A 17,595-nucleotide genomic window follows, 5' to 3' on the forward strand; every position below is an offset into this window, starting at 1 on the left:
AGGGGATGAGGTTTGGGGTTGGGGTAAGGGGTAAGGGTAGGGTTAGGGATAGGGATAGGGGATTAGGTTTGGGGTTGGGGTAAGGGGTAGGCTAGGGTTAGGGGTAGGGGATTAGGTTTGGGGTTGGAGTAAGGGTAGGGTTAGGGATAGGGGATTAGGTTTGGGGTTGGGGTAAGGGTAGGGGTAGGGTTAGGGATAGGGGATTAGGTTTGGGGTAAGGGTAGGGGTAAGGGTAGGGTTAGGGATAGGGGATTAGGTTTGGGGTTGGGGTAAGGGTTAGGGTAGGGTTAGGGATAGGGGATTAGGTTTGGGGTTGGGATAAGGGTAGGGGTAGGGTTAGGGAGGGAGGATTAGGTTTGGGGTAAGGGTAGGGGTAAGGGTAGGGTTAGGGATAGGGGATTGGGGTAAGGGTTAGGGTAGGGTTAGGGATAGGGGGTAAGGGTTAGGGTAGGGTTAGGGATAGGGGATTAGGTTTAGGTTTGGGGTAGGGGTAAGGGTAGGGTTAGGGATAGGGGATTAGGTTTGGGGTAAGGGTAGGGGTAAGGGTAGGGTTAGGGATAGGGGATTAGGTTTGGGGTTGGGGTAAGGGTTAGGGTAGGGTTAGGGATAGGGGATTAGGTTTGGGGTTGGGGTAAGGGTAGGGTTAGGGATAGGGGATGAGGTTTGGGGTTGGGGTAAGGGTAGGGTTAGGGATAGGGGATGAGGTTTGGGGTTGGGGTAAGGGGTAAGGGTAGGGTTAGGGATAGGGATAGGGGATTAGGTTTGGGGTTGGGGTAAGGGGTAGGCTAGGGTTAGGGGTAGGGGATTAGGTTTGGGGTTGGAGTAAGGGTAGGGTTAGGGATAGGGGATTAGGTTTGGGGTTGGGGTAAGGGTAGGGGTAGGGTTAGGGATAGGGGATTAGGTTTGGGGTTGGGGTAAGGGGTAGGCTAGGGTTAGGGATAGGGGATTAGGTTTGGGGTTGGGGTAAGGGTAGGGTTAGGGATAGGGGATTAGGTTTGGGGTTGGGGTAAGGGGTAGGGTAGGGTTAGGGATAGGGGATTAGGTTTGGGGTTGGGGTAAGGGTAGGGGTAGGGTTAGGGATAGGGGATTAGGTTTGGGGTTGGAGTAAGGGTAGGGTTAGGGATAGGGGATTAGGTTTGGGGTTGGGGTAAGGGGTAGGGTAGGGTTAGGGATAGGGGATTAGGTTTGGGGTTGGAGTAAGGGTAGGGTTAGGGATAGGGGATGAGGTTTGGGGTTGGGGTAAGGGTAAGGGTAAGGGTAGGGTTAGGGATAGGGGATGAGGTTTGGGGTTGGGGTAAGGGTAGGGGTAGGGGTAAGGGTAGGGTTAGGGATAGGGGATGAGGTTTGGGGTTGGGGTTGGGGTAAGGGTAGGGTTAGGGGGTTATGGTTAGGGGAAGGTAGAGGCTCACCTGGGAGTGGTCGGTGAGCAGGATGAGGCCCTTGACCACGCTCATGGGGTCCCCAGAGAGAGAGAACATCTTGGACATGAGGTCGCTGTAGCCCTTGAAGAAGGTGACGGGGCGGAGCTGGACGTCGAGGAGCACGGCGGACATCCCGGCGAAGCTCTCCAGGTCCTCCTCCCCCTCGTCAGCCATGGCCCCGATCATGCCCTCCAGACCCTGCGCCTCAATCGCCACCTGGGGGCCACAGCGCCGTCACACACCTGAACTCTCACTGTTACCACGGCGACCTGGGGTCCCAGTCACACACCTGACCTCTCACTGTTACCATGGCGACCTGGGGTCCCAGTCACACACCTGACCTCTCACTGTTACCACGGCAACCTGGGGTCACCAGTCACACACCTGACCTCTCACTGTTACCACGGCAACCTGGGGTCACCAGTCACACACCTGAACTCTCACTGTTACCACGGCAACCTGGGGTCCCAGTCACACACCTGAACTCTCAATTTTACCACGGCAACCTGGGGTCCCCAGAGTCACACACCTGACCTCTCACTGTTACCACGGCAACCTGGGGTCCCAGTCACACACCTGACCTCTCACTGTTACCACGGCAACCTGGGGTCCCCAGAGTCACACACCTGACCTCTCACTGTTACCACGGCAACCTGGGGTCCCCAGAGTCACACACCTGACCTCTCACTGTTACCACGGCAACCTGGGGTCCCCAGAGTCACACACCTGACCTCTCACTGTTACCACGGCAACCTGGGGTCCCCAGTCACACACCTGAACTCTCACTGTTACCACGGCAACCTGGGGTCCCCAGAGTCACACACCTGACCTCTCACTGTTACCACGGCAACCAGGGGGCACCAGAGTCACACACCTGACCTCTCACTGTTACCACGGCAACCTGGGGTCCCAGTCACACACCTGAACTCTCACTGTTACCACGGCAACCTGGGGTCACCAGAGTCACACACCTGAACTCTCACTGTTACACAGCAACCTGGGGTCACCTGAGTCACACACCTGAACTCTCACTGTTACCGCAGCAACCTGGGGTCACCTGAGTCACACACCTGAACTCTCACTGTAACCATGGCGGCCTGGGTTCAGCAGAGTCACACACCTGAACTCTCTGGATAAAAAGCATTGGCTAAATAACTAATGTTATGCAAGATGTGTGCAGAAACGCTCGTGTGTGGGGCGGGGTCTTACCTGCAGGCCGTGCAGGTGAGCCCCCTGGCTGAAGGCATGGATGTTCATGTTGCTCCTGCGGAGGATTCCAGAACCCGAGTACAGGATGTCCAGGCTGTAGGTGGAGGTGATGTCCTCCGCACCTGCAGAGGTAGACCCAACATTCATCCTCAACTCTGCCTCAACCCAACATTCATCCTCAACTCTACCTCAACCCAACATTCATCCTCAACTCTGCCTCAACCCAACATTCATCCTCAACTCTACCTCAACCCAACATTCATCCTCAACTCTGCCTCAACCCAACATCCATCCTCAACTCTGCCTCAACACAACATTCATCCTCAACTCTGCCTCAACCCAACATTCATCCTCAACTCTGACTCAAACCAACATTCATCCTCAACTCTGACTCAAACCAACATTCATCCTCAACTCTCCCTCAAACTAACATTCATCCTCAACTCTCCCTCAAACTAATATTCATCCTCAACTCTCCCTCAAACTAACATTCATCCTCAACTCTCCCTCAAACTAACATTCATCCTCAACTCTCCCTCAAACTAACATTCATCCTCAACTCTCCCTCAAACTAACATTCATCCTAAACTCTCCCTCAAACTAACATTCAGCCTCAACTCAACCTCAACCCAACATTCATCCTCAACTCTCCCTCAAACTAACATTCATCCTCAACTCTCCCTCAAACTAACATTCATCCTCAACTCTCCCTCAAACTAACATTCATCCTCAACTCTGACTCAACCCAACATTCATCCTCAACTCTCCCTCAAACTAACATTCAGCCTCAACGCAACCTCAACACTTACGCGCCATGAAGCCGGAGTAGGCGGAGGAGGAGCCCACTTTGGAGAAGCGGTCGTAGTTGTGGGAGATCATGTCTTTCATCACCCGCCGCACCATGGTGCTGAGAGACAGGGACCAAACACGCCATGAGCATACATACACACTCTCACACACACACACACGCTCACACGCTCACACACACACACACACACACACCCACTTTTTTTTTTTTTTTGCGACTTTTGCTCAAATTAATATGTCAACAATCTAACAATATGATGTGATAAATTTGCCTCACAATCCATTTTGTTTTAATACAGAGCTCTTCTCAAGAAGTTGTACCTCGGCGACAGTGTTACAAAACGGATAAAACAAGACACAATTCAGACAGTTGGAGACAGATTACATCCACGAAAGAGAAACATCTATACATGGCTTTGAAAAATAACCAGTACGCAGCTTCTGCTGTGTGTCCCTGAGACACCTCCACGGTGCCCACGGCAGGACTACATTTCCCAGAACGCACCTGGCGGGCATCTGGAAGTGCAGGATGTCGTGGACCTTGGAGAGCATGTACTTGTTCATCTCGTGGGGCAGGTGCCCGATGGAGAGCAGCAGGTTCTGCACCGCCATGTAGGAGGGCTCGCAGCTCAGGATGACGTCGGCGGCCGCCGCCCGCACGTTCTTCTCGTAGATCCGCCGGGTCTGGTGGTAGACGCGGTTCAGCGTCTCTTTCACCTGCGCGGGAGAGCAGAGCCCGGGCGGGGTCAGGGCCTACGCTGATTGGCTGCTTGAGTGCCCCAGCATCCAGGGTTCATACTGATTGTGCTCTGCTGGTGTTCTCTGATTGTGCTCTGATTGTGCTCTGATTGTGCTCTGATTGTGCTCTGCTGGTGTTCTCTGATTGGCCATTTAATCATTTCATTACCCCTACCCACAGGATGTGTACTGATTGGCCGTTTGAATACGCCAGCTAGCATGGTGTGTTTTGATTGGCTGTTTGAGTAGTCCAACCTGCAACATGTATTCTGATTGGCTATTTGAGTACCTCAGCCTGCATAGTGTGTTCTGAATTGCTGTTTTGGGTGTGTGTGTGTGTGTGTGCATGGGCATGTGTGTGTGTATGTATGTGTGCATGTGTGTGTGTGTGCATGTGTGCATGTGTGAGTGAGTGTGTGAGTGTGCGTGTGAGAGTGTGTGAGTGTGCGTGTGTGTGTGAGTGTGTGAGTGTGTGTGTGTGTGTGTGTGCATGGGCATGTGTGTGTGTGTGTATGTATGTGTGCATGTGTGAGTGTGTGAGTGTGTGTGTGATTGTGAGCGTGTGTGAGTGTGTGAGTGTGCGTGTGTGTGTGTGTGCATGTGTGTGTGAGTGTGTGAGTGAGAGTGTGTGATTGTGTGCATGCGTGTGAGTGTGTGTGTGTGAGCGTGTGAGTGTGCGTGTGAGAGTGTGTGAGTGTGTGATTGTGTGTATGCGTGTGTGTGAGAGTGTGTGAGAGTGTGTGAGTGTGTGATTGTGTGTATGCGTGTGTGTGAGAGTGTGTGAGAGTGTGTGAGAGTGTGTGAGAGTGTGTGAGTGCTCACCTCGGCAGTGATGAGGGAGGAGTGGTATCTCTGCAGGGCGGTGATGGCGATGATGCTGAAGGCCCCCACCTCGGACTCGGAGAAGTGTGTGAGCAGTGGGATTGCCTCGGGCAGCATGGCGTTCTTCAGCGCGAGCAGGTACATCTGCACCTGCTCCTCTTCCTCAGCACCGCCTGGACCCGCCAGCATCAGCTGCTTCACCTCCTGCACCGTCTGGAGGTACACACACACACGCACACGCACACACACACACACACACACACACACATATACATATACATATACATACACATACACATACACACAGGGCTCAGAGTAATGTTCTAACATTAGCAGCACCATACAACGGGACAGCTGAGCCATGGTTATATTGTTGAAACATTGCCATAATGTTGCTAAACTGTTGTGGAACTCACCGGAAGCTCACAGCCGCCCTTCTGGCAGAGTTTGCGAACCAGAGCACCCATGATGATCATCACCGACTCCCTGATCTCAGTGCTGCCGATATGCCCCTTCCACAGTGCCTGGGACACACAGGGTTAGGCAGCGGTTAGGGTGCAGTAGGGGTTAGGGTGGGACACACAGGGTTAGGCAGCGGTTAGGGTGCGGTAGGGGTTAGGGTGGGACACACAGGGTTAGGCAGCGGTTAGGGTACGGTAGGGGTTAGGGTTAGAGTGTGGTAGGGGTTAGGGTGCGGTAGGGGTTAGGGTTAGAGTGTGGTAGGGGTTAAGGTGCGGTAGGGGTTAGGGTTAGAGTGTGGTAGGGGTTAAGGTGCGGTAGGGGTTAGGGTTAGAGTGCGGTAGGGGTTAGGGTTAGAGCGCGGTAGGGGTTAGGGTGCGGTAGGGGTGCAGTTAGGGTGAGGTAGGGTTGTGGTAGGGGTTAGGGTTAGGGTGTGGTAGGGGTTAGGGTGTGGTAGGGGTGCGGTATCTCACCAGCAGGGCGTGCAGCATGTCCGGGGTGGGGTGTGAGGGTTAGGGTGCGGTAGGGGTTAGGGTGCGGTAGGGGTGTGGTTAGGGTGCGGTAGGGGTTAGGGTGCGGTAGAGGTGCAGTTAGGGTGCGGTAGGGGTGCGGTAGGGGTGCGGTATCTCACCAGCAGGGCGTGCAGCATGTCCTCAGTGGGGTGTGAGGGTTAGGGTTAGAGTGTGGTAGGGGTTAGGGTGCGGTAGGGGTGCGGTATCTCACCAGCAGGGCGTGCAGCATGTCCTCGGTGGGGTGTGAGGGTTAGGGTGCGGTAGGGGTTAGGGTGCAGTAGGGGTGCGGTATCTCACCAGCAGGGCGTGCAGCATGTCCTCAGAGGGGTGTGAGGGTTAGGGTTAGAGTGCGGTAGGGGTCAGGGTGCGGTAGGGGTGCGGTAGGGGTGCGGTAGGGGTGCGGTAGGGGTGCGGTATCTCACCAGCAGGGCGTGCAGCATGTCCTCAGTGGGGTGTGAGGGTTAGGGTGCGGTAGGGGTGCGGTAGGGGTGCGGTATCTCACCAGCAGGGCGTGCAGCATGTCCTCAGTGGGGTGTGAGGGTTAGGGTGCGGTAGGGGTTAGGGTTAGAGTGTGGTAGGGGTTAGGGTGCAGTAGGGGTGCGGTATCTCACCAGCAGGGCGTGCAGCATGTCCTCAGTGGGGTGTGAGGGTTAGGGTTAGAGTGTGGTAGGGGTTAGGGTGCGGTATCTCACCAGCAGGGCGTGCAGCATGTCCTCAGTGGGGTGTGAGGGTTAGGGTTAGAGTGCGGTAGGGGTTAGGGTGCGGTAGGGGTGCGGTATCTCACCAGCAGGGCGTGCAGCATGTCCTCAGTGGGGTGTGAGGCGAAGCCGCAGGCGTACAGGAAGCGCTCCTGCAGCACCAGGCCGCGCGCGTCAGAGAAGTTGAGGAAGGAGAGAACGGCGTCGAGCGAGGCGGGGGTCTGCGCTGAGGTCACCGTGTCCACCACCTGGGGCCTGGGGGGGGGGGGGGGATGTGTGTGTTCAGTGACTGTAGTGCAATGCAGTGTAATGTAGTGTAACAAAGTGTAGTGTAAGGTAGTGTCATTTCATGTGATGGAACCAGCCCATCGTCTGCACAGCAGTATAATGGAAAATGTATGGATGTGTTTTTTGCCTGGTGAACAGGGATGCCCTTTGGGGTCCAGGCTGTCCCAGGTTTGGCTTTGGGTAAATAAAAAACTCTGTCAAGTCTGTCAAACTGTCAGAACCTTAATGATATTATCTCATGCAAAACCGAAATGTTATCCAATAGACTGGATATGCACCTATAAGACAAGACATGTCCCTTTTAAAAAAAAAAATTTTTTTTTTTAAGATAAAATCAATATTCATCAAAAACATGGTAAGCACTTGTGGGCAAAAACAAACATGGACTTCCTGGACATGGAGCAGGGCATTGTGGGAAACTTAGGCAGAGAGGCGGGTGGGGCTTTACAGGGCAGTCTTGCTGCAGTTCTTCATCACGGCGAGGATGTCCTCCTTGGAGGACTTCCTGACGGTGTGGAGGAGGGACAGGAAGTGGCGGGAGGAAGTGGCCTTGGACAGCCTCTCCGGCTCAAACTGCGTGTGCACCGCCCGCCAGTGATCCCAGAGCTGCAACACCATAGGAGGAGGGGGGTGTCAATCACGCAAACTCAACCAATCACAGAACAGCCAAGGGCAATCAGGCGAGGAGACACGAGGGGGGCAGGAGGGCATGGTGAGTGCCCCCTGGTGGCCGTGCAGAGCTACTGACAGCAGCTCTCTCTTGCACTGGCCACACCGCACATCCGTAGGTGAAACACTTTACCCCCTTTACATGCTTTGAGACAATTCAAGATCTATTTCTGGATTAAGAAATCTATTTTTAGATAAAAAAGAAAATATAATCTCTTGTTAATCTCAGGAGAATGAGTTCAGTGTACTCTGATGGCCTCCACACTCACTCCGCCCGGCAGAAGACGTTCGGTACGCGGCGGAGCGGGAGATTCACGACAAACCTGCTGCAACTGCGTGACGGGATCATGTCAAGACGGGCCAGAATCTCTACGGAGCGTTTCCAGAACCTTGTCCAATCCAGGGTGTGAAGAATTCAGGCTGTTCTAGGGGGCAAAATGAAGTCCTACCCGGTGCTAGAAAGCTCTACCCAACAGAGTGGTCACTGAGTGTGCACAAGCCATGCTGATGTCTCTCACCGTCGGGCAGGTCTTGCATTTGGTCTTCACCCTCTCTGGGAGAACAGTGATGGCCACAAACTCGCTGTCCAGCGATTGGACGACAGCCAGGACGTCCTCTCCAGCAGCTGCCTGCGGTCCTTCCTCTTTGCTCAGCAGCGTCAGCGATTGGCTGGAGAAAACATGCACGCACACACACACACACACACACACACACACACACACACACGTACACACACACACGTACACGTACACGTACACACACACACACACGTACACACACACACATGTACACGTACACACACACACACACACATGTACACGTACACACACACACACACTCACACACTCACACACACACACACACACACACGTACACACGTACACACACACACACACGCACACACACACACACACACACACACGTACACGTACACGTACACGTACACGTACACGTACACACACACACACACATACACATATACACACACACATGTACACATACACACACTCACACACACGTACACACACATACACATACACACACACACACACACACACACACACACATACATATACACATACACACAGAGTGAGAGAATGCCTACAGTTCCCAAAAACATTCCCAACTCTCTCCTTGTACAAAACGACATGTCATCCTGCAGGGCTTTGCTTCATATATTTTGTGAAGGGACTGTGCGCTTGCCTGCACTTCCAAGAATTAAAAGAGTGGCCTGTAGCCTAGTGGTTAAGGTACATGACCCTGTAGCGTAGTGGTTAAGGTACATGACCCTGTAGCCTAGTGGTTAAGGTACATGACCCTGTAGTGTAGTGGTTAAGGTACATGACCCTGTAGTGTAGTGGTTAAGGTACATGACCCTGTACCGTAGTGGTTAAGGTACATGACCCTGTAGCGTAGTGGTTAAGGTACATGACCCTGTAGTGTAGTGGTTAAGGTACATGACTGTAGCCTAGTGGTTAAGGTACATGACCCTGTAGCGTAGTGGTTAAGGTACATGACCCTGTAGCGTAGTGGTTAAGGTACATGACCCTGTACCGTAGTGGTTAAGGTACATGACCCTGTAGTGTAATGGTTAAGGTACATGACCCTGTAGCGTAGTGGTTAAGGTACATGACCCTGTAGCGTAGTGGTTAAGATACATGACTAGGACCCGCAAGGTCAGTGGTTCTAATCCCGGTCAAAGCCACAATAAGATCCGCACAGCCGTTGGGCCCTTGAGCAAGGCCCTTAACCCTGCATTGCTCCAGGGGAGGATCGTCTCCTGCTTAGTCTAATCAACTGTAAGTCGCTCTGGATAAGAGCGTCTGCCAAATGCCAGTAATGTAATGTAATGTAATGTAATGTAATGAGAGAGAAGGTAGGTTGCAGAACACAAGGTTGTCCAAGCACAAACTAGTCCGACCTGGGCATTCCCCACTGGGAGAGAACGCGAGGGGTAGAATGGCGGCCAGGTTGTGTTCTCACCGGGACACGACCTTGGTGGCGGCGGTGCGGCGGACGTTGACAGACAGCACGTGCGTCTCCTCAGACACGGCGCTCTTGATGAAGCCGTCCTCCAGGGTGAACTCTGTGACGGAGGAGGACCTCTGGGACACGCCCAGCACCTGAGCACCAGGGGGATCTCATCAACGTGCGTCGAGTTTTCATTTGATAGGCACTCCCCCCTTCCATGTGTAAAAACACTGCTTTTCATAATGTAATATCAGACAAAGGGAACCTGAGTAAACACATTTTTAAAATACCATTCTATGTTTAGTGAAAAAAGCACTGATCTGCACCCCTACCACACTCTAACCACATCCTAACCCTAAGCCCGCTGATCAAACCACCCAAATCATCTCTGCTGCTCCCCCAAATTAGCAGAAAATGGGAGGCGGAGCTTATGGGCGTGTCCTGGAGTTGGGGAAGAGGGCGGCCTGTAGCGTTGTGGTTAAGGTGCATGACTGGGACACGCAAGGTCGGTGGTTCGATCGCCGGTGTAGCCACAATAAGATCCAAACAGCCGTTGGGCCCTTGTCTGGGAGTATTGTCTCCTGCTTAGTCTAATCAACTGTACGTCGGTCTGGATAAGAGCGTCTGCCAAATGCCATTAATGTAGCTTAATGGAATGAGGGAGGAGCTTGGGGGGGCGGGGCTTGTAGGGGGCGGGGCTCACCTGGCTGTGGGTGGAGAAGCCCTTCTCCAGGGTTCTACAGGTGTCCACCGCCTTCACCCGCGTCACACGATCCTTCCCCACTGTGTACTCCACCATGCACCGCCCGGACGCATCCACCTGTTTCCATGGGAACGGGACACAGTGAAGTCATGTTTCACTATCCTGGGATAAAGGCCTGTTTCACAATCCTGGGATAAATGTCTGTTTCACTATCCTGGGATAAATGTCTGTTTCACTATCCTGGGATAAAGGCCTGTTTCACAATCCTGGGATAAATGTCTGTTTCACTATCCTGGGATAAATGTCTGTTTCACTATCCTGGGATAAATGTCTGTTTCACTATCCTGGGATAAAGGCCTGTTTCACAATCCTGGGATAAAGGCCTATGTCTCAATCCTGGGATAAATGTCTGTTTCACTATCCTGGGATAAAGGCCTGTTTCACTATCCTGGGATAAATGTCTGTTTCACTATCCTGGGATAAATGTCTGTTTCACTATCCTGGGATAAAGGCCTGTTTCACTATACTGGGATAAAGGCCTGTTTCACTATCCTGGGATAAAGGCCTGTTTCACTATCCTGGGATAAATGTCTGTTTCACTATCCTGGGATAAATGTCTGTTTCACTATCCTGGGATAGAGCTCTGTTTTGTCCCGGGATAAAGGTTGTTACCTCCTGCCTTTTCCCAGAAGTCAGCTGTAGCTGCAGAAGCCCGGCCACGCCCCTCTTCAGGTTCCTGATGGCGGAGAGCTCGTCCTGATAGGAGTACAGACCCCTCACCTGCAGAGGAACACAGCCAATCAGCACACGGTGGGATGTTTCCGTAACAATAAAATCAATTTTCTGTTTTTAATCCAACATAACGAAACATACGGTCATTCCACATTCATTAAGAGACAGATAATAACCGTTTGGATGCGCCTGGTGGGTTGCTATGTGTAGGAGCTAACCCCAGGCCGATCGATCCGAACTGGCCAATGCCCTGTATCTGGTTACCCACAAAGAGACGCAGAGGTCAGAGGTCAGGAGAGGGCTTCTCCTCCGGGTGGTGACAGAAGGTCTCCTGGCCTTTGGCCAGAGGTAACACAAGCAGCATGCTGAGCCCCTCCCCAACCCCCCCCCCCCCCCCCCACACACACACACACACACTCCCATGACCCCCACCACTCTGCTGCAAGCAGACCAGAGAAATCTGATAACAGCTGAATCTCGAGGAAGACCTGGTTGGCACACTTCATTTCTAAATACTTTGACCTTTGTACACATGTGGAATTCCCCCTTCCAACCAACACACTCACTCTCACACTCTCATGCTCACTCACTCACTCTCACACAATCACTCACACACACACACACACACACGCTCTCACTCTCACTCTCACTCTCAGAGGCTTACACACTCACTCACTCACTCACTCACTCACTCACTCACTCACTCACTCACTCACTCACTCACTCACTCACTCACTCACTCACTCACTCACTCACTCACTCACTCACTCACTCACTCACTCACTCACTCACTCTCTCACTCTCTCACACTCACTCACACACACCTGAACGAAAGGCAAGGCATTTCAGAATCTCAAACTATCACTGATTCTATCAATTCACAACACAATCCCTTGAATGTGTGGTTTGTTAGTGTTGGAGTGATAACCTATAGAATAGAATAGATTAGAAGAAAAATGTTCTGGGAAAAAGCCAAATTAGCTTGGGGGCCCATGAAAACAGATTGAAACTGTAGAACTTTATGGCAGATGGGTGTAAATATCAGCACACATTCTAGAGTACAATCGGCAGACATATTGACCCCGTCATTCACAAGCGCGGCTGATTAGATATCTGTCGTTTGCCCTCGTCCTCCCCGCGAATGCGAACGCAATCTTTCTGAAAAATAAAAACACGTGGCTCTCATCCGTTACCTTGCCCAGCTTCAGGTGCACCAGGAACGGGCGCTCCAGGGCTGCCAGGTTGGCCGTGCCCAGGATCTTCTGCGTCGGCGTGTCCAGGAAGATGTTGTCCTTGTCCGGGCGAGGAGTGGCGGTCTCTATCTCCACGTCGCTGATCTACGGGGAGAGGTCAAAGGTCATGTCATTCGAGGTCACGCCCACCCACCCACTCACTGCCCCCCGCCCCCCTCTCCCCTCCCTTCCCGAAGTCTGGAAGAGCAGGGGGGGGGATATTTGTGGAATGAAAACTTCACACGCTGTTCAGGGAATGTTATTGGCCCAAAGTCTCTCTCACACACACACACACTCAGGCACATACTCACACACACACACACACACACACACAAAGAATGTAGTCAGTGGTGTCAAGAAAGCATAGAACGGATGGACAGGATGAACTCTGCGGCTGGTTGGACAAACACACCTCCCACTCAGAGGAGCAGAAAGCCAATCAGCACCCAGCTACAGCTGTCAGTCATTACTTTCTGTCCAATTACAGAACGGGAGCATACTAAAAATACACAGATATTAAATACATTATCAGATAAGCATCTGTATTAAATAATGTGTATATATGTTCAATTTAATTATCTCCTTTCATAAAGTAATAGCAAAAATGGGGCCCAAACGTACGGTGACTCTGAGCAGCTGGTCGTCGGGGCCGGCGGGGCCCCTCCAGGCCAGGCTGATGCCCACAGAGGAGGAGATCCTGTACCCCGCGGCCCCGCCCGCCGTGCCGCGCTCGCGGTCCAGCTGCACCTCCGTGGAATAGCCGAATTTATACAGCTGTCCCCCGCTCAGCCTGGGCCCAGCTGGGGAAAACAGAGACGGACCACATTAAAGGGGAACGAGGGGAAGGAGAGCTGCCTGTCCCTGAACCCAGACTTGCTCTCTGAACCCCAAAACACCCCCCCCCCCTTCACACCCCCCACAGAGCCACCCTTTCACCCACACCGACAGCAGCAGCCAGACGCCCACTAACCAGACTCTGTCACACTTCACAATAAGGTTCATGAATCTGCACTAACCAATGCAGTTGTTAACGTTAATTAACCATGTACAAATACATTAACAGAGACGTACAGATGAACTTCTCAGTGTTAGCTATTAACGACCACACTAGCTCATGCCAATTCATGGAACCTTATTGTAAAGTGCTACCAGATGTCCTGTGGCTGTTTAGCTGTGTTCATTACAGAGAGGGGCAGTATTTCAAATAGAAAAAAAAGGGGTCAAATTGTTTTGAATTCCAATACTTTTCTGTGCTCGATTGATCTTGCCTGGTGCAATTGAGTCATCAGAGGAGCAGAAGGTGGGGTTTGAATGTTTTTCAGAGCATTTCATAGGTTCCAATACACCAGACAAGCTCAGCAAAGCAGAGATAAGTATTTCAATCCAAAACATTACATATTTGACCCAGGTCTGAATTTTGGACATACTTGCTTCAATGTTTCTATTGTTTCATGTTACCTTTATGTCATCTGCATAGCAATGTATCATCAATATTACATTATGTAATATAAATATAACTTTGGTATTTTGGAACACAATCATTTACAAGCATTTTCATCCATCCAGCTATACTTAAGAGACATGAGAGGAAGGAACCCACAGGAAAACAAAACCCAGGGAAAGCATCTGATTGGTCAAACCAGGCATGCAAATAAATTCCCGGCCATGTCTGGAACAGCTTACTTACCTATTGAGTAGAGTGTACAAGGTGTATATAACTATACTTGTGTACTCAATAGTAGGTAAGTAATCTGTTTTGGACATAGCCAAAGTTTTTTTTGTCCAAGTAAACACTTCAAATTTTCAAGTGGTCAGTTACTTTTTTAAATACAAGAGATGCCAAATTAACTGGCTTTGTTAACAATGAATTGGCACTTTTTTAAATGCCCAAGCCGATCTTTACATTCGGGGATTCTAATAGGATGTTCTCAGAACGGTACCACCAGGATCGAGCGGTCGTATTCTGTGACGATAACCAGAAAAGGCCCAATCCGACATGTCATTCATCACATTCCACAAAAGCAACAAGCAAATCTGGACATCGGGTGGCCTTCTGAGCAGAGAAGCAGTGGCAAACGGGTCCGCAATATTTAAAGCGTTGTGTCTCTGAACTCAGATGTATAGCAACAGACCTAATCATTCACATGTGATAACACTGTCCTTTATCTTGAGATGCCGGTCCGATAACTAAATAATTACTTTAATAATCCGATTCAATGCAAATCCCCCTTCCACCTGTGATCCTTTGGGAACTCTGTGATTGGTGACGGCTCTGGCCAATGGGGAGTGGTGTGTGACTATGGCGATGGGAGTGCAAAATACTTAGACAATTCAATAAAAATCCTCCACCAAACACATGCCATTTTTCCATCCATCAGCTGAATTTACATTTATTTCCTCAACTGACCGGGTGCAACTTAAATGTTTTTCTGCATTGCGCTCACATGAATGTGCCATACTGCGGTTACACTACATTACATTACATATACAAAACATTTAGCATTTAGCTCTTATCCAGAGCGACGTACAATGAAGTGCAGATCAAACACATGTACAAGTGTGAAGAGGACCCGAGAGGACAGTACGGTTCAGAGTCCTAGCGTGACCACACAGATGTAATCGGAACCCTTGAAGAATACATCAACTTACAAACTAGCACACCGCGGTTGGCAGCTAGAATACCCCGAGTACAACAACACAATAGCTAATGCGGTTAGCGGTTAGCGACTCCTTGCGGAGCAACCTTAATGCCGTCAGGCTCACGCCTGGCATCTGGCTGGCAATCGGCTAGTTCTGCCTGGCGCAGCGGTGCCAGATTTGACGCCAGCTCACACCCCGGAGCGACCCAGGGCCTGCCACACGGCCTCTCCATCTGAGCCCCAGACAACACTGACGTGTCACTCCGGTATTGCGTCACCACGTGGAAGAGATGGACTTCACGGTCACTGCAGGATCTCCAGCCTCTTCAGCTGCCTTGGCCGTAGGCCTTGAGACTGAGGCTCGTCAGCTCAATATACCCTCAGAATTCGCTCTTAACTTTTACCTGTGCCCAACGCTGGATTCAAAGAACTGCAGCACACACCTGCTTTCCGGTCATCGATAAGATCTGTACTGTACTGTATTGTAAGTCAAAGCACGACAGAAACTGCCCATTCAGATCTTACACAATAAGGTCATTGTAATATTTTGCAGGCCAGTGCTCAGTTACCAGAGGACATATTATCCATAATAAGATTTTTATTTATTTTTTGCTCGTTCACCATCTGAGCCACCATCCACACCCGCAAAGGAGGCTCCAGCAAGCACAGAAGGAAGCAATACCTTTATTAACTTTGACCTTCAAAAACTGTTTGCATAAAATACATTTGTTCATTAATCAATTTTCTTTACTACCATCTTAGGGAACACACCCTGTTGCAAAGAAACGTGACATTTTCATAAGAGCATTTTACATTTGTATTTTTATGACACATTTTTTATATTGAGTGTAAGCCCATATAAATGTATACTGCCAGTTTATGGTGTCAAATCAATCATGAGAATAGCAGAATGTAAAACAGTTCATAATCATTTTACAGGCAAATTAATTATCTAAGCCACTCACCTTTAGCGGAGACAGACAGGAAAGATGCTAGAGCGCAGAGCAAAAGTAAGCTTAGCTTTAACATAGTGCGCTCTCCGTGTGGACAGACAGCAGAAGTTGGTGACTGAGCAGCACTTCGGAGACAGAAAAAGAGGACAAGCTCTCGGGAATACTAAAGTAATATGTATCGTAGTGGAGGCCAGACTCCAAACTCCACGCTCAAGTACTAAGTTCACGCTTTCAATCATTAACCCGGGCGAGCTGAGATTTGAGGATCACTTCACATTCTGATAGGCGCAGCTCCCGCGCAGTCCACGCGCAAGATAAGATGCAGCGTCTTACGGATGCGACTACCCCCCCATTCATTGATTGATCATTGATTGATCCGGTTTTTATCACGCATAGCCAAGACGGCGCTTCTTGTCGTCAAATAATCTAACGTAATCGTCCACCGACCGCCCCCTATTTTTCATTGTATTCTATTCGGTTCGTATTCAATGTTTAGAAGTATCTACATTTGATCAAAACAGTAAGGCAGGAAGTTACCTATGAACTTTAAGAATACGAAAGAATAATAAATCAGACCAGAAGCAACTGGCAAGGGTAACAACCGACAGTATGATTAAGATATTGAATTAAATCTTGAAGTAATGCGATTCAGTAACTCCTTTGACTCCTAAATTTCGCCGGAAAGCAACAGCTACACAAAGGTCTTTCTGCCCTACAAAATAAAACGGAGTCCTTCTCTGTTGGTATCGTATTCGCTATAGTATCAGTTTGTAAACCTTTAACCTAATTTTCCGCGGTTGGGAGCAGCAGAATCGGGTCTGACTCATTCATCCAGAGGGAAATCCTGCTGAGTTCGATATGTAGTCCGTATGGTCCACCAAATGATAAGAAATACTTCTTAAAAAGCAAAATAAGTACGATATAGGCTACTGTAAGAAAGTCGGCGATACATTGTCATTGGACGTCATATTCAACCAATAATTAATATAGCTTGATGTAGCTGCGATAGCCTATAATCTGTCTGTATACAGATATGTACATTTTACGTTTGTTTACGTTGATGTTTTGCGCCCTATAAGTCCATATGGACAGGGCAATGATCTGTGGCACTTAAAGGCAATCTAAAAAGTGATGGGCAATGCGGAGTCTGATTATTCATAAATGAAACAAAGAGAAAATCAACACTGACTACATTTAAACTGGTGTGTGTGTGCGTGCCTGCGTTTGTGTGTGTGTGTGTGTGTGTGTGTCCTGCACTTCACTTTGGTCTCCATTTCATTGCATCGACACCCTGTTAAGCCAGAATGAACTATGAATTGAATGCACTAAATAAATTACATTTTTGTTTATATATTTATTTATTGCTCACGAAAGCATCAGGAGAGGAGTTCTACGTCAGTGTGGGAGTTCTCCTCTTTATTCCAGAATATCGGCTCTATTCGAGAGGCCCAGTCACGGTAAATGTGGTGTTTTGAGTACATATCCCGCCCCTGGACCGGGAAAATCCGTCCGTCTCACGTCACCGGGAAAACCACGCCCACTTTCTGTGTAGCAATATGGCAGACTTAGCCAATCAAAGCCCAGTTGGCCCCCAAAACTCTCCTGACAGTGTTTGGTCAGAGCTGTTCACTTTTAAAGCCACAGCACCTACAGCACAAAGCGAAATTCTGCCATATTGCCCGAACACTTAAGAGTTATTTTTTAATGATATTATTATATTAGAGGTCCAAGCCCCAGTGAAG

The 17,595-nt window shown here is 50.1% G+C and overlaps 1 protein-coding gene across 2 annotated transcripts in view; it reads right to left on the reverse strand.

The window, feature by feature from the left end:
* The window catches only part of mttp (microsomal triglyceride transfer protein), a 22,610-nt gene extending 6,489 nt beyond the window's left edge, over nt 1–16,121 (reverse strand). Inside the window, exons 1-15 of one of the 2 annotated variants that reach the window (XM_061244432.1) lie at nt 15,866–16,121; nt 12,883–13,061; nt 12,223–12,366; nt 10,970–11,077; nt 10,298–10,414; nt 9,607–9,746; nt 8,142–8,292; nt 7,403–7,560; nt 6,753–6,921; nt 5,414–5,521; nt 4,998–5,210; nt 3,943–4,154; nt 3,440–3,537; nt 2,631–2,752; nt 1,410–1,637 (exon numbers count right to left, since the gene is read on the reverse strand). In XM_061244432.1, the coding sequence (XP_061100416.1) occupies nt 1,410–1,637; nt 2,631–2,752; nt 3,440–3,537; nt 3,943–4,154; nt 4,998–5,210; nt 5,414–5,521; nt 6,753–6,921; nt 7,403–7,560; nt 8,142–8,292; nt 9,607–9,746; nt 10,298–10,414; nt 10,970–11,077; nt 12,223–12,366; nt 12,883–13,061; nt 15,866–15,929 (2,211 nt within the window). In that variant the 5' untranslated portion in view covers nt 15,930–16,121. The remainder of the gene's footprint in view (nt 1–1,409; nt 1,638–2,630; nt 2,753–3,439; nt 3,538–3,942; nt 4,155–4,997; nt 5,211–5,413; nt 5,522–6,752; nt 6,922–7,402; nt 7,561–8,141; nt 8,293–9,606; nt 9,747–10,297; nt 10,415–10,969; nt 11,078–12,222; nt 12,367–12,882; nt 13,062–15,865) is intronic. The other variant, XM_061244433.1, reaches the window with a different exon arrangement.
* Nucleotides 16,122–17,595: the final 1,474 nt, after the last annotated feature.

The sequence above is a fragment of the Conger conger genome, chromosome 6 (genome assembly GCF_963514075.1).
Source record: "Conger conger chromosome 6, fConCon1.1, whole genome shotgun sequence".
Taxonomy (NCBI): Eukaryota; Metazoa; Chordata; class Actinopteri; order Anguilliformes; family Congridae; genus Conger; species Conger conger.